Source organism: Chlorocebus sabaeus, chromosome 22, assembly GCF_047675955.1.
Source record: "Chlorocebus sabaeus isolate Y175 chromosome 22, mChlSab1.0.hap1, whole genome shotgun sequence".
Classification (NCBI taxonomy): domain Eukaryota; kingdom Metazoa; phylum Chordata; class Mammalia; order Primates; family Cercopithecidae; genus Chlorocebus; species Chlorocebus sabaeus.
Window position 1 is genome coordinate 43,008,392 of NC_132925.1, and position 22,667 is coordinate 43,031,058.

At 49.2% G+C, this 22,667-nt stretch overlaps 1 protein-coding gene across 3 annotated transcripts in view; it reads right to left on the reverse strand.

Moving 5' to 3' along the window:
* ADCY5 (adenylate cyclase 5) overlaps positions 1-22,667 on the reverse strand; it is a 162,694-nt gene that overhangs the window by 92,620 nt on the left and 47,407 nt on the right. Inside the window, exon 1 of one of the 3 annotated variants that reach the window (XM_073009765.1) lies at positions 11,072-11,204. The exons of the other annotated variants lie outside the window; for them this stretch is intronic. Within the exon in view, the coding sequence (XP_072865866.1) occupies positions 11,072-11,182 (111 nt within the window). The 5' untranslated portion in view covers positions 11,183-11,204. Of the gene's footprint in view, positions 1-11,071; positions 11,205-22,667 lie in introns of those variants that run through there. 3 annotated transcript variants of the gene reach the window in all.

Consider the following 22,667-nt stretch of genomic DNA (forward strand, 5'->3'; position numbering starts at 1 on the left):
GGGCTCAGAGACGGGACTTCAGAAGTTGAGAAATCCAACTGGAGCCTCCAAGTCTTAGCCAACTTCTGATCAGACCTTCTGTGAACAGCACAGACTCCAGCCTAAAAAGGCTTCTGGAATGGCATTTCTCTTCTTGTTAGCTAACACCCAGGTTCCTAATCGAGCCTACTCTAATAGATTCTTCTCATTTTTACAGAAGAACCAGAAACTCAAAGGAGAGGCCAACTCAACCTGAGGAGACACAGATAAAACACAAAGGCAGGGTCAGAATTCAAACACAGGCCCCTCTAACTCCAAAGGACACAACCAGACATCTCCAGGTCTGATTCGCCTCCTCCTCACAATGGATGAGATTCTCCTATTTAGAGCCACTTCCCTAATTAGAAGTAATGAGGAAACGTCCCTCCCCAGTCTTCTCAGAAACAGGGAGTCCAGATTTGAATACAGTTTGGTCTCCTAGGAAAAAATAAGCCAGAAAAATTCCAGTTGCAATTACCAATGCCATCCGTGTGATTATCAACCACAAACGTTTACAGGGAGCCAGCTCTGGTAAACGGGCTTGAATAGGGGAAAGTGACCACCAGGCCCTCTGCCCTCAAGTGGATTCCATCCCATCCCCCATAGCCAAGCCCTGAGTAGCTGGCGTTTGAAGGCTTGTGGATCCTGGGCTTCCCAAGGGGAGATGCAGAGAGAAGAGGTCTGTAAGCCCAGATGACCTAAACGATGTCCTATGAAACTGCCCACTGCCTTGGCCCTCTAAACACAAGGCACTGTTGGCTTCCTCTCCTGAAGTCAGGATGCCCGGCAGGGCCACCCTCCTAATATCGGGGCAGGCACACACCACAAAAGCCAGAGCCTAGGCCACCTCCACTGACCTTCCTCAGATCCTGTCCATCCCCATGAGAAGTGCAAACGTCCCAGTGCCCCCAAGGTGCTTGACCTCTCCCCATGGCTAGTACCTGTCTGTGCCTCAGCTGCCTCTCCTGGGGAATGGGGACCACTCTCTGGGTCAGCGTGAGACTTAAATAAGCTATCATATGTAAAGTGCTAACTGTGCTCAATAAACATGTCATCAACATCATTACCGCTAGGAAAGGGATGGACACAGATGGGCCTGTAAGGATGGAAGATCTGGCCTGAGAGATACTTGCCAGCAGAGGGAGGGAATAGGAACTCACGCTTATCAGGGTTAATGACAGATCAGGAGCACATGCTAAGGAGACAGCAAGCCTGGGTCTCATTCCTAGCCCTTCCACTTCATACTGTGACTCTGGGCAAGTTACTTAACCTATCTGAGCCTCAGTTTTGTCTTACGTATCATGGGGATAACAGTGGTGACAGTTTTCCCCACTGAGTGGTTGAAGTAGTATAGGCAATAATATGTGCCAAGTGCTAGCACATTTTTAAAAAGAATTTATTACTTTGTTTCAGCTCTTCTATTATTTGAGGGCAGTAGTCTCTTTGCTCCGCCCTCTTCTAGTAAATGCCAAGGATTTTCACTTCTCCCTTTTATCAGAGCCAAGAGGTCTCCGTCACAGTACACCCGGGGTCAGGGCAGGAGCTTGGCGTCTGCTTCAGCCCCAAGCCCTCATCTCCATTCTCCTCAGAGTCTTTAGCTGTGGCCTGTGCCACATTCAGGGGAAGGAAATCACTATACCTCTTTCTCACAAAAGCCAATCCCAGAAGCCTCTCCCCAAAGACGTGGCTGGGAACTGGCTCAGTAGCAGGTGCCAACTCTACCCTTGCACGACATTGATAGCGAGTATCTTCAAATCCCAGCCCTGCTCATTGGTCTGGGAGAAGCTGGATGGTTTAGCCACAGGGCCAGCTTCATGCATGTGTGATCTGTGCAGCTGCACAGGGCTCCACACTGAGTTTAATACTCTGTTGTGTTGTTTCTGTCTTGAAATTCTCAGTACTTTTTGTACAAGGGGTCCCATATTTTCATTTTGCATAGGTCCCACAAATCGTGCTGCTGGTTTAACATGCATATCCACACATCTCCCACTGGCTTCCATCGCTCCCGAGAGCCGCTGCCAGCACTAGATCCAGGCTGCACATCTCAGACCTTTCCTCAGCATCAGCTCTCACCTGGGCAACTGACTGCTCTCTGGCTTCTACCCTTGGGCCTGTACTCTCTTTTCAACAAAGCAACCAGAGGATCCTTAAAAATGTGAGTCAGAATCACATCACCCTCTGCTTAAACCCTGCAATAGCTCCCTTCTCACTCAAGGGAGAAGAAAGGCCCAAGTCCAGCTGGTGGTGGGCAAGGCCCTCCACGGTCTACCTCCCTCCTTTACCTCGCTGACCTCATCTCCTGGGGCCCCCCTGTTGTCCCTCTGCTCCAGCCATACTGGCCTTCTTGTTCTTCTGAATAGGCTGCAAGCACATTCCCGCCCAAGGGCCTTTGATCTGGCTGTTCCTTCTGCATGGGACCCTCTTAAGCCAGATATCCATCCCGAAGCAAACGACCAGATATCGTTTTAATGCCAGAAAAGTCCTCTAACATCATCTCATCTACAAAGGACAAACACTTACAAACACTTAATCCAGCCTTTTAAAAAAGTATGAAGTGTTGGTGAGAATGGAGAAATCGGAACCTCCAGGCATTGCTGGTGGGAATAAAAAATGGTACAGCCCCTGTGGAAAACAGTATGGTGGTTTCTCAAAAAATGAAAAATAAGATTACCATAGGATTCAGCAATTCCACCTCTGAATTATATACCCCAAAGAACTGAGAGCAGGGGCTCAAACAGATATCTGTACACACATGCTCACAGCAGCACTATTCACAATAGCCAAAAGATGGAAACTACCCAGGTACCCGTATCAGATGAGTGAATAGATAAAACATCTATATACAATAGAACATTATTCAACCTTCAAAAGGAATGAGATGCTGACACATGCTACAACATGGATGAGCCTCGAAAACATTATGCTAAGTGAAATAAGTCAGACACAAAAGGACAAATATTGTGTGAAATACCTGGACTAGTCAAAATCATAGAGACAGAAAGCAGATTAGAGATGAACAGGGGCTGGGGGGAGGAAGGAATGGAGTTGGTGTTTAATTGGTAGAGTTTCTGTTTGGAATGATGAAAAAGTTCTGGAAATGGGTTCTGGTAGTGACTGCCCACCATGGTGAATGTACATAATGTCACTGACTGGCACACTTAAAAATGGTTATAAGATAAATTTTATGTCATGTGTATTTTACGACAGAATAAACAAAAATAAAACAGCATAGGTGGAAGACTCCATTTAACTTGAAATCCACTCTGACCCCTGCACTCCTTCCAGGCCCATGTCTCCCACCAGCCACCCTTAGCCTCCCCCACCCCCACCCCATGCTCACCCCCGGGCCCCAAGCCTCGCTAACAGGTGACCCCTGACCACCACGCACAACCGATGGCCAGGTCCCAGCCCTGTCCTGGTGGGGGTGAGTGGGTAGACAGGGACACACACGTACATAGGAATGCAGCCCAAGCCATGGGGAGGAGTCGCATTTTGGGAATCTGAGCCCTGCTCGCAGGACTAGAAATACCAGTGAAGCCAAGTGAGCAGCCATAGTGTGTGTCCGGAAGGGAGGGAGGAGGCATCATTCCCTCTGCAGCCAGGCCCGCAGCTGCCCGCCTTGCCTCCTCGGGAATGTGAAGTACATCCCTGTGGCCTTGCACTTGAGGAAAGCGGGAAGGCCCACTCTCTCCACTCGTGGCTTTACATGGCAACTGTCAAGGCTTAGCCGGGAGGAGTAAGATTCTTCTGATCGCCTGGGAAAATGTGAAGATGCTCACAGCTCAGCCTCAATGCTGCCCTGGTATTCCAGGCTCCCACCATAGTGGAGATGGACAAGCTCTTTAGGGAGAAGAATGCCAGACAGCAAAGTGCCCGCCCACGGGACTAATTTTAGGCTGGTCTCCGCAGCAGCAACAGCGATGGCTCCTCATGCAAAGCCCTCTGCACAACTCAGCTAAGGAGGTTTAAACTACTGGGCGACCCAGACGGAAAGGAAAATGTACACAAGCCCATATCCACATCCACACATACAAGCAGGCACACACACACACCCTTCCTCAAGGCGTACACACACACACACACCCCCTTCCTCAAGGCGCGCACACACACACACCCTTCCTCAAGGCGCGTGCACACACACACCCCCTTCCTCAAGGCGTACACACACACACACACCCTTCCTCAAGTCGTACACACACACACACACACACACCCTTCCTCAAGGCACGTGCGCACGCGCACACACACACACCCTTCCTCAAGGCACGTGCACACGCGCACACACACACACACCCTTCCTCAAGGCGTACACACACACACACACCCTTCCTCAAGGCGTACACACACACACACACCCTTCCTCAAGGCACATGCGCACGCGCACACACACACATCCTTCCTCAAGGGTGGCCTTGTAAATGATCTTTTCTGCCCTGCAGAGGCGGGAGTCTGTCCGTGCTCCCAGGACAGTACTGACTGCTCCTTAGTTCCTGCAGTTCTGAACCCAGTAAGGAACTCCCAAATGTTATTACCATGTGACCCTTAAGATTCCTGAGTCAGAGGGCCTGAGGTCACTAGGCCCCAAGAAAAGACCCTGAGGGAGACGTAAAAATAAACAGCCTTTAGCTCACAAGTACAGATGGGACCCGCCGTCTCCTCTGACAACAGAACAGGTCGGCTGGACAGTACATATTATCAAGGAATTGGGTTAGGCTTGAGGGTGAATCTTCCAACCAAGGGGAACCAAAAACATAGAGCTACAGAGGCTCCTCTGGCGCGATGACTGAGTCGCCTTGGGCCAGGGCGAGTACAGCCACCAGCACACAGGAGGTTGGCTTCATGGCCCCAGAAGCCCTGCTGGTATTTTTGCCACTCCTTGTTGTGCCCTTTATATACATTACCTCAGGCTGTTGCCCAGGTCACAAGGGCCGGAACTAGGACTCAAAGCCAGGTATGTCCACAGACACTGCCCTTCCTCTGACCCCAGAACCAAGCTCCAGGGGACTGCTGGACCATCTAAAATTCACCACGCCCACAAATTATTCCTGTGTTGCCCCTTCTCAGTAAAGCCAAGGGAACTGGCTCAAGCTCCAGGGCACCTCTTCTTTCCCACCTTCCCACTCTGAAGTGCAGCCCTGCAGACAGTCTCTGAATCCCAAGTTTTCTAACTTGGGGAACATGAAGAGGTCACTAGTACCACTCTGGCTTCTTTGTTATTCCTGGAGCCATCCTTTGTCCCAGGACCCCTCAGCCTGGGAGGAGAAGGGGGACAACAGGACTGTCAGGGGGTGCAGGCACCAAGGAGGACCAGCCCTTCAGTCTCCTTGAAGTCCCTGGGACCCCGCCCTGGTCCTCAAAGTCATAATATTTACAGGGAACACTGAAAAGCCAGCCCCAGCAGCTCTGCTTGGCTGGCAAGTTACCGCAAACAGCAGATGGCTCTGAACAATTTGAATGCAGGCCCCCCTCTTCTTACAGCCGGCACCCCAACCCACCCCCAGTAAGTAAATAAACAAGCAAGAAACTCCAGAACGAGGCAAAAGCACAGCTCTGGATGGCTCTATCTAAGTAAGCTGCCCTTCCTGCAGAGGCCACCCTGGAGCCAGAACCACACATTCACACTGCAGGGAGAGCCGGCACACATCCTTCTAGGGGCAAAAAATGTCCACTGCAGACACACACACACACACACACACACACACACACAGCCAATGCTGTAGTCTCTGTGTAGCTGTGAGTATGTGGGAGCAGGGCAAGTAGAGGGGACGGAGAAAGGAGAGGGAGGGAATGTTAATAGAGTCAGAGTGCTTATTTTATTAAAACCTTTTATAAATAAGCCTCACTTAGCCCCAGCCAGACATGTAGTCTTGGTGCCTAAAATCATGACTCCTCTACTTTCTGGAGACCTAGATGGTGAGCCAGGAGTGTGTACAGGGTGGGAGAGGAAACCCACCAAGGTTCTGAATGCCTACCCCTGCCCCCTCCAGCTCCCAGAACTCCTGCATGGGGCTCCATCTATCTGCAAGTTAGCTAGAAAAGCTGGAGTCCAAATGCCACCATAGCAGTTACTGGCTGTGTGATCTTGGACAAGTTACTTAACCTCTTTGTGCTTCAGTTTCTCATCGGTAAAATGGAGAATAATATCTGTAATCAAGAGCTGTAGAGTTAAAATAGATACTAGCTATCAAGATAATTCTCCCATTTTTCATTTTTCTTACCTCTCTCTCTACAGTCTAAAAAAAAGACTTCTTTTGTGGACAGGCTGAGAATAATCGTCACCACCATTACCCTCTGTCTAATCCCAAGACAGCTCTCCGGAGTAGGTGTTCTTATCCCTATCTTATTGATGAAGACACTGAGGCTCAGAAAGGCTCTGACACTGACCTGAGGTCAAAGCCTAAGTGACGGCACCACAGGACCGTCAAAGAGGCGGACTGTGAGAGCCCAAGCAGGCCAATGGAAAGGTTTCCAGAAGATCCAGCTCTCCTCAGAACTCCAGGCCAGGAGGAGGTCAGGAAAGGCTCAAAGGCATGAATGAGCCCGAAGCAGCTCAGCTTTGGTTGGACAGGAGGGCACAGGGCCAGCTGCCAAGCTGGGCGACTCAGCCTTGACACCTTACTCCTCCTGGGGCCCAGGCACTGAGCCCTGGCTCTCCTCATCCTCGGCAGAGGCCACCATCCTTTAAGGTCAACCAGGAGCCCAGAGGCCCAGCAAGCGAGACCCCACAGCCTACCAGTGGCTCCAGGGATCCTATCTTCCACCCTGGCCATCTCTCGGCTTCTCAGAACACCGTCTATCACGCTGCCACTCCCCACCCATATGTGCTCTCTGGAAGGAACTGGGGTGCTCCCAGAACTGGCCCATCTTCCACTTAGGAGACATGTTTCAATTTGCTCAGCACAGTCTCGTTATACCTACTGTCTGGAACAAGTTATTAACAGCACCCTCTCTCCTTCCACTCTCAAAAGAGTCCTGGTTTTGATGCTAAATCATATAGTCACCATACCCTGACCCTCCCTCAAGGCTACCTGAGCCGTGGGCCCAAATCTGTTAGCCAAGGAGGGGCACCCCATCCTCCTTGGGCAGTTCCAAGGATGTCCAGGAAACACCCCTGACCAGTCTTTTTTACTTGGCAGGCTGCAGAAACTTTCTTCCCACACTGCCTGCCAGCGCCCCCCACCCCACCCCATTTCCTGTAACTTCTCCTAGATGTAGTCCAGCTGGGTCTTCTCATCATAATGCAAATGACCCAAGGTCTTAAGCCCGTCATCGTCAGCATGGAAGGGAACCTCCAGCAGAAACCGGCCACTCCAAAACAGAGAAAGACGACATCCAGAGCCACGACCCAGCACAGCTCATGCCTACACTAGGATCCGTGAGAAAGTGCTGGGTCTCCAAGGAGAGGAGAAACAGGTATTCCCTCAGGCTCCATTCCATTCATTTCTTCACTACTTCATTCATTCATTCAACAAAAAATTGATTAAATAACCGGGTTCAAGGCTGCATCCCTATAATCAATGGTACAAATATAACAACCTACAGAGTTAGGATGTAGATACACACAGACACACATATGTGTATACACAGATTTCATTATTCATGTGTGTGGGTTGTGAGAGCTAATCCAAGAATAATCTGAAAATCATTGGTATCAGGTTTTGAAATGCATCAATGCTTTTTAATACATTTACCTCCTTGGTGATGTTTGAGCCCATGTGATATTTACTACATTGTTATTTAAATGAGTCTAGACTCTGAGACCTCTTCCACTTTCATACAAAATGCCAGGGTTGGGGAAGCTAGCCAGGGAAAAAAATCAATCCTGCCAAATCCATTGATCTGAGAGTAGGTATTAATTGCCCAGGATTTGATCAGCACAGCAGGAGGCTGGGGGTAAACCACAGAGTGCAAAGTAGGTGAGAGTAACAAAAAAAAAATACAAATCTATAAGGCTGCAGAGAAACTCATCTCTTGCCTAGGAGGACATTCATCCTGACCCGGCCCAGACCAGTCATAGACAAACATGAGATATTCAAACCAAGGGAAATAGTAACCCCCCCTTAAAAAGGCCTATTGCAGACACAAAAAAGAATTTATTTTCAACACAACATTAATTAGGCAAACATGTACTAAGGCTAATGGCAGGCCTGGCACTCTGCTAGGACTGGAGAAATCGGCAATAAATAAGGTCTATCTTGGGTCTTGAGACACACTCAGTCTAGGAGGAGACAGATAAACCAAGAGAGTACAACAGCTGGTCACGGTGTGTGGTCACAGAGGAGCATCAAGAAAGGAAAGGAAACAGTCCATCCCTGCATGCTGGAAGGTGACCCAGGAAGGCTTACCAGAGGAGGTGATATTTGACTTGGGTTCTGGAATGCAGATGAGTAGCAAAGGGGGACAAGACACTGGAGGGACAGAAAGCATTCTAGAGAAGCTTGGCAAAAGAGAACAGCTGTTCAGGGGTATAGGGCAGATGGGGGGAAGTCAGTATTTCGGGCCAGAATGGCAAGGAAGTGATGTGCTCAGACCTGAAATTTGGAAACGTAGCATTACAGCTGTATGGCAGGTGGCCCAAAGAAGGACAGAGCTAAGTAAAAGGCTGCGCAACGGTCCAGATGAGAGATGATGAAGGTCTAACCAGGGCAGGTTGGGAGGGGCCACGGAGGTTGGAGGAATTGAGGGGATGTTTCAGAGCCAAACCCATCCGCACTGTATGACCAACTGAAAGTGGGAGGCGAGGAGAGGGAGTTGTCAAGGATGACTTCAGTTTCTAAGCAGGCAACAGGGAAAATGACAGGAAACAAGACAGAGAAGAGAGGCGGTGGAGGAGCCGGTCTCCGTGAGGACAGTGGGGTGGATGAGTGAGGGGTACACATGATGGGTTTAAGGTACCCTGGGGAGCAATAACTAACACGCAGCTGGAAATGTGCAGGTGTGTCTCCAGAGGCTGGGCCAGAGGAACAGCCATGGGGATGGTTAACAAAATCACAGAGATGGACAAGATGAGCCGGAAGAAAAGAGCCCACGATGGAGCCCTGGGGAAAGCAAATGCTTGAGGAGGAAAAGAAAAGAGGAGGCCAATCAAGAGGCACAGTGGGAACAGCCAAAGAAAGACGAGAATGGGAGTAGGGCCAGAGCAAGTGGTGCCAGGTGAAGGAGGCCCATCATGTGGCAACCAGGGGGCCCCAATATGAGCGGCAAGGGCTGCTTTCACCATGAGGGGCCTCTGCGGGTTTGTGGAGTCACATACGCTGAGAACTACCCTGTCGAGAGCCAGTGGGGAGTTGGAGGACAGAGACATGAGAGATGGAGGCACGCCGGGGAGTGAAGGACGTGTTTCTATACTGGCGACCTGTGTCCCTAGTTAGCCTCTACGGGAGGGACCTGGGGAAGGAGGCAGGGCGGGAGGCCAGGAGTCATGGAAGGAAGGAGGGAGGAAGGTGGCCAGAGGAAAGAATGGAGACCAGGCCGACAGAGGGAACACCCCAGGCAGGAGAAGGAACTGGGCTACTCTGAGAAGCCAGGAGGTGCAGGACATCAGCTGAGATGGAGAGGGAGGGCTTAAGAGGTCCTCAATGAGGCAGAAAGTTTCTCTGCAAAACAATGAGGGCTTGGTGGAGACACAGGGCTGGGAGCTATAGACAGGACAGCAGTGAGGGCTCAGACCGGCCACTCTGGAGAGGAGGACATGACTAAAACAGCAAATCTCCTCAGAAGATCCTTGCCAAAAAGTCTGGCCCAGGAGAGGAACTGGTTCAGAAGAGTTAGGAATGCAGCTTCAAGACTTTCCTCTGGACTAGGATTTGTAGTCCTGACCACTCCCACGCACTCTCCCTGCCTCAATCTTCAAACCACTTTTTCCCAATACCAGTAGGGTCTATTTGTACAGGGAGAGTTTTCGCAAAAGAGAGCTAAGCACCCCCCACCCCACTGCGAGCACACACGCATGTGCACACACTCCACACCATGCTGGGCACTCCTAGTTCCATACATGCCCACATCTGTGTCTTGCTCTTGGTGAAGTCCCCAGCAGAGCGGCACATGTGGAGAGGCATGTGACAAGCAGATGAGAGGGACACTAACCCCGAGGTTAGAAAAACCTGTAACTTTCCCCCTCGCTGACCACAGGGTCAGTCAACTCTACCAGAATTAAGTGCTTCTCTGTCCGTGGCTCTGAATAGGACAAACTCCAGCCTGAAGTGAATACCACCAGAAACTAATTTAACAGACAGTGCACAGATGTCCATGCAGGCCTTTGGAGCTGCAACTACAAAAAACAAATGGTGCAGTGCTCACTGGGGAGCTTAGCTCTATGGGAGGACTACAAATGGCCCTTAGCCTTCCTCAAGAGTGGAGAGAGGAGAGGTACAATGAGGGCAAAGCTGTAGGAAGGGCCTGGCGTATGATCCTGTACAGGGCCGGGTGCACCAGGACAGAGCAGGTGTTCCTGGTGATGGGGGTGAGGATGACTGCCAATCCCTGAGCCATCACGACACCAGGTTCAGTCTCAGGCCAGGAAGCTGGACAGACACTTTGGGCCATCAGCTAGAGGAGAGAGCCTGTCCCCTACGACTCTTCCCCAGCAGATGCAGCTCACAGCCAAGCCTGACTTTTTCTTCTGGAAAAACGGGGGAAGAAGAGGGAGCTGGTCATGTCTGGATGCTGTGCTAGTGGCCGGATGTCAAAGCAGCCTTTATAATCCCCTTGATCGCCCAGTTTGGTGTCTATCTTTTGCGCACCCTAAATGAATGCCTCCACTGTGTCTTCAAGCCTATTTCCCTCCTGTGCACTCTGGTGGAATAAGCCATGGGAGGGCCACCTCCTCATAGGAGACCTGTTTGGCAGCAGCTCTGCTGCCATGTGCACAGGTTGGGAGCCTAGATCCTCCTAAAATCGTTTTGAGCTTTCTCCGCATCCACAGAGGTGCATTTCCCTGCAGGGAAGGATGATACATCCTTAGATTTTTCAGAGGCCCAAAGGAAGATAAAAAATTGCTTTGGGGGATTAAAAGGCACCATGGAGTAAAGACAGAGGGCTGGGCTTGACCTACCCCGGGGCGTGGCAGATGTGAGTGAAACGCCTTTCTCATAATCCCATGGTGATCCTGGGCCATCAAGGTTGCAGGTGCAGCACGGCCTGAGGCTGGGCCACCCAGTCCCATCCTGGGAATGGGCTCAGCTCCTTCTCACCTTTGCCTGCTGAGGACAGCAGGCTGAGGTCTGCATCCCCGAGGGTTCATCTCTGAGGTCTGCCCTCACATTGCCAGTCAACCTGCAACTGCACGCTACAAACAAGAGACACATGGGGTGTGAGATGGACATTTCAAGGCCTCCCTCTTCCCTGGAATGAGGTGCCTAAAGCTGACTTTGGAAAACCAGAAGCCAAACACTACAAGGACACTGTGCTGACCCAGCCTTGGGCAGAGGCCAGCACACTTCCCATCTGCCCCTCCAGGGGCTTGGGGGCCGCCCAGCACACCTGCACATGAGGACCAGCTGCCCAAACAGACTGACCAGGGGTTCCCAGAAGCTCAAAGGATGTACAGGGCATGCTGATACCTCCAAGCGGGCGGGAGGGGAGGAGACGGAAGGGAAAGGAAGGAAAAGTGTGTGGGTCTGGGGTGAGGAAAGGGAGATACATTCTGAGAATTTCGAAGCACGTGCCACTCCTGAGGCTTTCAGGCCACGAAATCTGGCCAAACCCACCCTTTCCAGCCTGATGACCACAGACTGTCTAAACACTTCCAGATGTCCTTGAGGGCTGTGCAGGGGATGGCAAGTGCAGCTTGGACAAAACAGAGTGAAAGATCACCTCTTGGGAAAGAGAAGCTATAAAGTACCATTATGACTTCCCACCCAGAAGGAGGGAGACACCCTGGGACTGAAGACTGAGAGTGGCCGATGGAGATGTCCTTCCCAGGAGAACACCCAGTCAAGGACACTGCCTGGGCTGTCTCCAGTCGCCTTGTTCCAGGCCAGCCTCCACCATCACCCCTTTCCAAGGTCTAAATGCCACAGTATAGAAATATTACCAAAATATCCTTATCCTAACCCCAAGCAATGGACTTAGCTGTTTCCAGGGCCTGGGTCTCCTGTTAGGTCACAGTAGTAACACAGGCAGGCCCTGAAACTTTAGTCTAACCTCCACTTGCACAACTGCAGGGGGTGCCATTCACAAGTGGGCCACATCTGAATGACTGCCCTGAAGGTACAGGACCTTATGCCATAGTCCCACCGGCTAACAGGTCACCCTGGGGTGGCCGGTGGATCTACAACCAGCTCTCCTCCACCACGCTCCCAGCTTGTCTGCCCAGCAACTTCATCTGTGTCCCAGGGGCACCCACAGTCCCACCAGAGTGTCCTGGGGCCCTCACAGCATCCCCATCACACTGGGACTCTGGCAGTAGGGGCAGAGTCAGCGGCTGCTGAAAGCCTGCCCACTCTGGACAAGCGCCTCCTCCTCACATCTAAAGTGTTTGTCTTAATTTACTTTATGTAATTAAGAAAAATCCACCACTGTTGTGGCAGGAGTGGGGGAAGCAAGTTACACAACAGTATATCCTCCGTTATACTACTTTGTTTTAAATGATTTCTAGAAAGAAATAGCAAAATGTGATAGAATTAAGGGGGATTTTATCTCTTCTCCTTTATACTTTTTTAACTTTACAGATTGTTCAAGTGGTGTCTATGGCTTTAGGATCAGAGAAAGAGGGCTATGAATGTGATCAAGTTTTTTTCTTCCCCTAGGGACACTTTAAGTTCTGGGAGCTCCTGGAAGGCTGCAAACCCGCCTGGGGTTCAGAAAGTCTGAGGAAGGGCTTAGATCGGCTGGGTCTGCAGGCAGCACAGGTTAGGCCGTGATCCACAGGGTTATCATAAACCGCAGACTGAGAGAGGCCACAGAGACCATCAGCTCTCATCAAAAGGTCGTTGACCAAGGCCAGAGGGCACAAAGCTTGCCTAAGGCCAGTGAACTGATGAGTGGTGACAAAGCTGGAGTCTGAACCCAGGCCCTCAGTCCCCAGGCAGACAGTGTTACTCCCCTTCTCTGGATCTTTCTTTCTCTCTGCATGTCTCTCTTTCTCCAACTTTGTTTCTTTCTCAGTCTCTGCCTCTCTGTCTCGCTCTCCCTCTCTCTCTCTCCTCCACCACCACTCCCCTCTCTTGCATGCTATACCTCTAAACCTCACTAAAGACTCTAATGGTGCCCCTTATTCATCCTCCCCCATAGGACCGTCACTTTTTTGTGGCGGGAGAATATAGCATCCGCAGCAGGCCACCAGTCTCTCCCACCCCCATGACTCTAAATGCACTGAGCTGAGACAATGGCACATGCTAGGAAAACTGGGAATTTCAGTCCCTGTAAACAGACCACAAACAAGGCAACAGGTGACACAGGCACAGAGGCCCATGTTCCTGCCACCTGCTCCCGTGACACACACTATACCAACAGTCTTCCCCGAGTGATACAAAAGAGCCCAGGGTCGAGAGTGAGGCAGGCCTTGGTTCAAGCCCTCTCACTCAGAACTCTGCAGCCTTGGGTTCATTAAACCTTCTTGGAATCCCTGCGTCCTCATCAATAAAATGAGGGTGTTGGCCGGGTGCAGTGGCTCCTACCTATAATCCCAGCACTTTGGGAGGCAGAAGTGGGAGGATTACACAAGGACAGGAGTTCAAAACCAGCCTGGGCAACAGAGCAAGACCCTGATTCCATAAAAAAAAAAAAATTCTAAAAATTAGGTGGGCATGGTGGGGTAATGCCTGCAGCCTTAGTTACTGGGGAGGCTGAATCAAGAGGATCACTTGAGCCCAGGAGTTTGAGGCTACAGTGAGTTATGACTGTGCCACTGCACTCCAGCCTGGGCAACAGTGTGAGACTCTGTTTCTAAAAAATACAATACAATACAGCTGGGCGTGGTGGCTCAAGCCTGTAATCCCAGCAATTTGGGAGGCCGAGACGGGCGTATCACGAGGTCAGGAGATTGAGACCATCCTGGCTAACACGGTGAAACCCCGTCTCTACTAAAAAGTACAAAAAACTAGCCGGGCAAGGTGGCGGGTGCCTATAGCTCCAGCTACTCGGGAGGCTGAGGCAGGAGAATGATGTAAACCCGGGAGGCGGAGCTCGCAGTGAGCCGAGATTGCGCCACAGCACTCCAGCCTGGGTGACAGAGCGAGACTCCGTCTCAAAAAAAAAACAAAAACAAAAACAAAAAAAAAATACAATACAATACAATGAGGGTGTGAGGGACAGCATCACATGCGAAGGAGACAGCATATACAAAGTGCCCATATGGCCCGGCAGGTGCTCACTACATGGAGATCATTCTTGTTATGAACTCAGGCCTTCTGCAGACCAGACTCCCCTGCGCCTTGCTTCCCTGCCATCCCCAGCCCTGGGCTGGCTTCCCCTCCCTCCCTCCAGCCCCAGCTGCTGAGGACCCTTCAGGAACTATGAACAACAACAACAGCTTTTAAAATGGGGGCCGGGCGGGCGCAGTGGCTCACACCTGTAATCCCAGCACTTTGGGAGGCTAAGGGCAGATCATTTGAGGTCAGAAGTTCAAGACCAGCCTGGCCAACATGGTGAAACTCTGTCTCTACTAAAAATACACACACACAAAATTAGCCAGGTATGGTGGTGGGCACCTGTACTCCCAGCTACTCAGGAAGCTGAGGCAGGAGGATCACTTGAACCCATAAGGTGGAGTTTGCAGTGAGCCAAGACCATGCCACTGCACTCTTGCCTGGGCAACAGAGTGAGACTCTATCTCAAAAAAAAAAAAAAAAAAAAAAATTAGCAACATTTTAAATTTGTTTTTCTAACTTTAATGAGATACACATAGTTTTCTTTCTTCTCTTAACTCAATTGGATTTTAAAACATTTCTTTTCATCCAAATCAGAAATAACAAAGGATATTGCCTCCAATCCTACCACCTTAGCAAATCAACTGTTTCTATGTTTCCTTCTGCAGATCTCACTGTTTTTGAATGAATTTTTTTTTAAAAAAATGCATATCTAGGGTAGCACCTCATCCATCTATAGCACAACTGAGAATGGGGAAATAGCCCAGAAGGCATCTGATGGGACAAAGTAGCTGTCACTCGACTCCACACTCACATTCATGACTTGAGCCAGAAGTGATCACCTCAGGTTGTCACAAGTATCTGATAGCTGTGGGTGTCCAAAAATTCTAATAATATACTTGTCAAGCTCATGCAGTTTAGAAATAGCAAACTGGAAGGGAGGGGAGGATGGGGGCGGGGCAGAGCCACTTTGGCAGGCACTGTGATAACACTGAAAAGTGGTAAGGCACAGTCTATTAATGAGAAACAAGACAGAAAATGAGTTCTTAAAGTATGCATAAGTTATCAAAACACCTAGCTGGACCTCTCTAGGGTACGAGCAAACCTCCTCTGACCCTCCCGAGGCCTGCATTGTATTCTGTCAGGGGACGATAATTAACTAATGCAATGGTGGCCTGAGTCACCCAGAAAAGCTCACACCAGCAACTACTTAAGGAAGTGGACAAAGCACATATTTTCGGAAGACTTCTATCAGGACGAATTGTAATAATACACACTGGCATGAATTTTTGATTATCCAGAAAAGCAGGCCCGTTCCCCAAGGGTTCTGAAGAGAAGGTTGTTACTGAGACCCTTCGTTTTTTAAGTGAAAATGGCCCTTTGGACAGTCCCCACTTTTGGTGGGCCTGTGTGATGTGCAGAGGGGCTCCCTAACTCTCAAGGACATAGACCTCTCCCCACGCAGAGGGCTGAGCCCTTCAGGCCAATGCCCAGACCCAGAAAGGAATGTCAGTCCCACGTCTCCTGGTCTAACTATCTGATAAATGGACAATCCAGGGCCTTCAAGGCCTCCCAAATTGGTCTCCATGTGGCTCCACAATGGCTTATCTCCCAATAAACAGCTAAGCTGTTACCCAAGTCTACCTTCTCTTCCCTGAACATGTCCATCCTCCTTCACAGCACCTGTTCAGCCTGCCTCATATCTCCTGCCACTTCCCTCCCCATCAAAATCCTACTCTGCCTGCTGAATCCTCCTCCCCTCGCAGGCCCCTTTCCAGATTGAGTGGATGGCGCTGCCTGTACACCGCTTCGCTGGCTCTGTAAGCTACGTGCAGACAGACACTCGGCCTATTTTGTTCCCTACAGGAACAGCATTGTCTCGGCACCTGGTGGACCTTCAATAAACTTTTGCTGGATTTGAAAACCCACGTCAGCCGGACATGGTGGCTCATGTGTTACATAATCCCAGCACTTTGGAAGGGCGAGGTGGGAGGATTGCTTGAGTCCAGGAGTTCAAGACTAGCCTTGGCAACATAGTGTGACCCTGTCTCTATTTAAAAAAAATTTTTTTTTTTTTGAGACGGAGTCTCGCTCTGTTGCCCAGGCTAGAGTGCAGTGGCGTGATCTTGGCTCACTGCAAGCTCCACCTCCCAGGTTCATGCCATTCTCCTGCCTTAGCCTCCCAAGTAGCTGGGACTATAGGTGCCCACCACCATGCCCAGCTAATTTTTTGTATTTTTAGTAGAGACGGGTTTTCACCGTGTTAGCTAGGATGGTCTCGATCTCCTGACCTCGTGATCCGCCTGCGTCGGCCTCCCAAAGTGCTGGGATTACAGGCATGAGCCACCACGCCCAGCCCAAAAAAAGTTTTTTAATTGCCAGGCGTGGTGGCATGTGCCTGTAGTCCCAGTTACTTGGGAGGCTGAGGTGGGAGGACCGCTTGAGCCTAGGAAGTCGAGGTTGCATGATTTCACCACTGCACTCCTGACTGGGAAACAGAGTGAAGATCCTGTCTCAAAAAAAAGAGAGAGAGAGAAATGAGTGGAGAGAAGGAAAGAAGGAAAGAAGGAAAGGAAGGAAGGAAGGAAGGAAGGAAGGAAGGAAGGAAGGAAGGAAGGAAGGAAGGAAGGAAGGAAGGAAGGAGAAAGAGAGAGAGAGGGAGGGAAGGACAGAAGGAGGGAAGGAAGGAGACAAAGAGACAGGGAAAGAGAGTGGAACGAACGAACGAACGAATGAACGAAAGAAAGAAAGAAAGAGAGAAAGGAAAGAAAAGAGAGGGAGAGAGAGAGAAAGAAAAGGAAAGGAAAGGAAGGAGAAAAGAGAAGAAAAGAAAAGAGAGAAGGGAGGGAGGGAAGAAGGAAGGAAGGAAGGAAGGAGAGAGAGAGAAAGAGAGAGAGGGAGGGAAGGACAGAATTAGGGAAGGAAGGAGGGAGGGAAAGAAGGAGACAAAGAGACAGGGAAAGAGAGTGGAATGAATGAACGAAAGAAAGAAAGAAAGAGAGAGAGAAAGAAAAGAAAAGGGAGGGAGAGAGAGAGAAAGAAAAGAAAAGGAAAGGAAAGGAAAGGAGAGGAGAAAAGGAAAGGAAGGAGAAAAGAGAAGAAAAGAGAGAAGGGAGAGAGAGAAGGGAGGGAGGGAAGAAGGAAGGAAGGAAGGAAGGAAGGAAGGAAGGAAGGAAGGAAGGAAGGAAGGAGGAAGGAAAAGAAAGAAAGAGAAAGAAAGAAAGAAAGAAAGAAAGAAAGAAAGAAAGAAAGAAAGAAAGAAAGAGGAAGGAAGGAAGGAAGGAAAAAGAAAAGAGAGAGAGAAGGGAGGGAGGGAAGAAGGAAGGAAGGAGGGAAGGAAGGAAGGAAAAGAGAGAGAAGACAGATGAAGGAAGGAAGGAAGGAAGGAAAGAAAGAAAGAAGGAAAGAAAGGAAGGAAGGAAAGAAAAAAGGAAGAGAAAGAGAAGGAGGGAGGGAGGGAAGGAAGGAGACAGAGAAAGAGAGAGAAAGAGGGAAAATAGAGAGAGAAAGAAAGAGAGTAAGAGAGAGAGAGAAAGAAAAAGAAAGAGAAAAAAAAAGAAAAGAGAAAAGAAAAGAAAATAAAGGAAAAGAAAGGAAAAGAAAAGAGAAAAGAAAGACAGAAGGGAGGGAAGGAGGGAGGGAGGGAGGGACGGAGGAAGGAAGGAAGGAAGGGAGGGAGGGAGGGAGGGAGGGAGGGAGGGAGATTAAAAAAAAAAAACCATATTCATACCACAGTGGATCAGGGGCCCTGCTTTCTCTAGCACACAGGGGCATGCATGCCGGTGGGCACTTCACACACATGCCTCACCCTTCCCATGACTTTGGGGAAACTTCTGTACAATGTGAGCTCCCGGAATTGGGAAAGGAAGAAAGGTCCCGCTGAGAAGGAATTCCCCTTGCCCAATAAGGATTTATGCTATTATTTTTCCTTCCACAAACCCTCAATAAACAGAAGCGCTAAATTTGTCTCTGTTCTGACATTCCTAAGAATGGGTGGAACTAGGTGGAAGGGAAGGGGCCCTGCCAGCACTTGCCTCTGTGCCTCGTCTAGCTGACTTTTTCCTTACTGCTCGATGCGGCATAGCAGAGGGGGAGGCACAGAAATATCCAGAATCACTTGTCCCTCTTCTGCCCCACTTCAAACAGGAGTCCTGCCTGTGCTCAAAGACTGCCAAGGAAAGGAATGGACTCATCCATGCCAGCCCTTAATCACCATGGCTGGCCAGGTGCAGTAGCTCATGCCTGTGATCCCAACACTTTGGGAGGCCGAGGCAGAAGGATCACTTGAGCTCTGGACTTTTAGACCGGCCTCGGCAAAAAAAATCAAGACTCTGTCTCTACATAAAGCTTTAAAATTAACCAGGCACGGTGGTGTATACCTGTAGTCCTAGCTACTCGGGAGGCTGAGGCAAGAGGATGGCTTGAGCCCAGGAGTTCAGGGTTACAGTGAGCTGTGATCACACCACTGCACTCCAGCCTGGGTGACAGAGACTCTGTCTCAAAATTTAAAAAGTTCATGTCTGGAAGTTCTTCCTGGTGTCTGGTTTAAATTTCTTCTGTTCTGCAGGGAGGATCTTCTTTGCCCTTCTCAACTATTTCTTCCTCTGATCTAAAGTCAAATGGACTTTTTCAAGCCAGAGGGGAGGAGGTTGAGGAAGGGGACTGAGGAAAAGGGGGCTTTTGTAACTATCCCTGGCTCAAACCCTGGCAGGCCAGATGAGGAACTAAGAGGGTGAAAACAGACAGAGAAGGGGACTGTGTGGGTATAGACACAGCACAGAGGCTGCTAGGAGAGTAGAGAAGAGAGGACCAAGAGAACAGCAAGAAGGGAAATTTAAGGGTTAACCCTCCTGTCGAAAAGTCTATCTGACTGCCAGGCACTGACAAAGTTGCTCACGGGTGTCTTGGGGTTCAGGCACCTCTTTGTCTGGGGTACTCTACTGCCTCAGCCCTGCAGCACCAAAGCAACCATCTGCTGCCCTCCTGCACACAGCATTGGCAACCTGTGCCCACTGCCACGGCAACCAGCTCTCCCAGTACCTGGAGGTCGGGTCTCACCAGCAATGAGTGCCCCACATGATTTCTAACAAAGTCCCTTCCCCTCCAAAACCAAGTGCTCCCCCGCCTCTCTACTGGGACCCGCACATTTTGACCGCAGAATGATGGAGGGACCCGAGGGTGCCCCAACTCGAACCGGTCACCCATGGCCATCACATGGTCTAGGGGGTCTGCCCTGGGGTCTCCTGGACTGAGACAACACAAGATCCTGAACGGGGCTTGGTTCTCTGCAGTTTTGCAAGGACAGATCTGAATAATATCTGACCATTCATGATCGCTGCACCCTAGCCCTTTGTCGCCTCCAAACCGTGCAGCACGCAGGGCCACTACCACAGGGATAATCTTCAAATACCATTTTCATCCAATCGCTCTTCAGCTCAAGCACCTAAAATAGCAGCCCCAGCTTATCAGATCAAATCTAAATGTTTATAATATTTCCACCCCTCCAACACACACTCCAACCTCTACCCTAGGTCCTCACCATTCAAGTCACGTACATCTCCTTTCTGTCCCAATTTTCTTGTCCCTGCCACGTTTTCTTTGCCCATGCCATTAACCCCCTCCTGTGATGTCCTTGTCTTCTGGGTCATATCCACCTCCTTTAGCAAGCCATGCTGCAGTCTGTCACTATAACTATTTGTACCTACCACAGTGTTAGGTGCAAATTAGTAAAACTGTAAAGGATCATCTTTCTGCTTGTGGGTTCCAAATTTCACTGCAAGTTCATCAATGGGAGAGCTTTCTCCTTCATTAGGCCTCAAGATTCCCCTGTTGGACTGGGAGCTCCCACAGGGCCGGCCATCCAGCTATCCCCTTAGAATTTCCCAGGGGCAGGACTAGGGGAGCTCTCTCCATACCCTCCCAATGCTTCAGCCCTGCATTGGCTTCTCTAAGGGTTCCAAGGCAAGCTGGAGGGCCAAAGTCTAGAGCGGTGCTGCCCAGTGGAACTCCGTAATGCTGGAATGTTCCATAGATACCAGATTGCAAAGACTTGATGTGAACAAAAGACATAAAGTCACCCACAGGTATTTTTTATATTGGTTACCTGTTAAAATGATAATATTTGGATATGCTGGGTTAAATAAAGTATATGCCTAAAACTCAGTTTACCTGTTTCTTTTCACTTTTTAAAAAATACAGGTATAGAAAAATATTAAATTACACATATAGCTCACATTATGTTTCTATTGGACCATGGTAAAATGGTCTCTACTCCCCGAAGGGTGTAATGAGTGTCCCATCTGAATTGTCCCTAGGTCTTACTGTTTTTCCCTCTCCAGATTGCTTTGCTTTCTAAAGTTTTTTTTTTTTTTTTTACTGTGGTAAAAAACACATAACATAAAATCTACCCTCTTAACACATTTTGAAGTGAATAGTACAGTATTGCTAACTATATATATATTATTATTGTACAGCATCACTTTTTTTTTTTTTTTTTTTTGAGACAGAGTCTTGCTGTCGCCCAGGCTAGAGTGCAGTGGCACAATCTCGGCTCACTGCAAGCTCCGCCTCCCGGGTTCACGCCATTCTCCTGCCTCAGCCTCCTGAGTAGCTGGGACTACAGGCACCTGCCACCACGCCCGGCTAATTTTTTGGATTTTTAGTAGAGATGGGGTTTCACCGTATTAGCCAGGATGATCTCGATCTCCTGACCTCGTGATCTGCCCACCTTGGCCTCCCAAAGTGCTGGGATTATAGGCTTGAGCCACTGCGCCTGGCCACAGCATCACTTTTCTCAGTTTAGTTTTCTTTAACCTTGATGCCTGCTTCTTTGATAGATACCTCCAATTCTCTCTGGAACAAACTGGTATTACAAGTTAGTTAATTGACTTAGACCTTTAGTGCCCTAATGCTGAACCTTTCATCCCAGGAATGCTTCAGGAATAACCATAATCATAGCAGCACATTTCATTTGTACTGCTTACTGTATGGGTGTGCTTTTTGCATGAGTCAGTCCATATAACGACCCTGTGGAACATACAAGTCGGGCATTAATATCCCCAAGTCAACAGGTAAGGAAACAGAAGGCCAGGGGTTAAGGGCTGTGTACAAAGGCAGTTGCACAACTAAAGCCCAACCCCTGGACCCCTGGCCACTTTCCATTCCACACATACAGTAAGTGCAAGGAACATGGGTTCAGATGCGGCAATTACATGTTCTCTTGTCCCATCAAGAATTGTCTCTGCAATAGGAGGGACTGGGACAGCGCTGATAAAAAGGGAAGTGTTACTAAGATAGGAGTAGGTAGTGAGGAGAGTAAAGAGGTCTAAAACAGAACCTGTGGGTCTGGGGTCCAGAATCACCTCTGCTCCCAAGTAACTGCATGCCCTTGGGTCACTGCTTTTACATCCTGGGCTTTGTTTGGTTTCCTCATCTGTGATAGAAGCAGCCAGATGCTTCAAGACGCAGCTAGACCAGCACCGCTTGCCCTTCTAGTGGGAATGCAAACCAACTCAATCCTTTTGTACAGCAATTTGGCAATATGTGTCAAGAGCCTCAGAAACTCTTTGACCCAGTAATTCCGCTTCTGAGAATCCTAAGAAATAATCCTTAAAAAGGAAAAAGCCTTATGTGCAAAGACCTTCATCTCAGCACTATTTATAACACTAACAAACTGGAAATGAGCTAAAGTCTAATAATAGGAGAATGGTTAAACTGTAATATGGTAAATCCATTTAATAAAATATTATGCAGTTATTTAAAATAATGCAGCATCTGTAGAAAACATGCATTTGGCCATATGAAGAGGCAGGATATTTAAAAGCTGATATGGGCCAGGCGCAGTGGCTCACGCATATATCCCAGCACTTTGGGAGGTCAAGGCGGGCAGATCACGAGGTCAAGAGTTCGAGACCAGCATGACCAACATGGTGAAACCCTGTCTCTACTAAAAATACAAAATTAGCCGGGTGTGGTGGCACACGCCTGTAATCCCAGCTACTCAGGAGGGTAAGGCAGAAGAATCGCTTGAACCGGGAGGCAGAGGTTGCAATGAACCGAGATCATGCCACTGCACTCCAGCCTGGGCAACAAGAACAAGACTCCGTCTCAAAAACACAAAAAATAAATAAATAAAAATAAAAAAATAAATAAATAAAGAGCTGATACGGTATGAAAGCAGTTAAATTTTAAAAAGAAAAAGGAACACTGCACTCCTATGGGGACACACATGTGTATGTCCACAAAAAGCTGGAAAATAATTCACTGTAACGCTAATAGTGGCTAGTTAGAGTGATGGGACTACAGGTGTTTGTTTTTTCTTCTTCTCTCAGTTTCCAAATA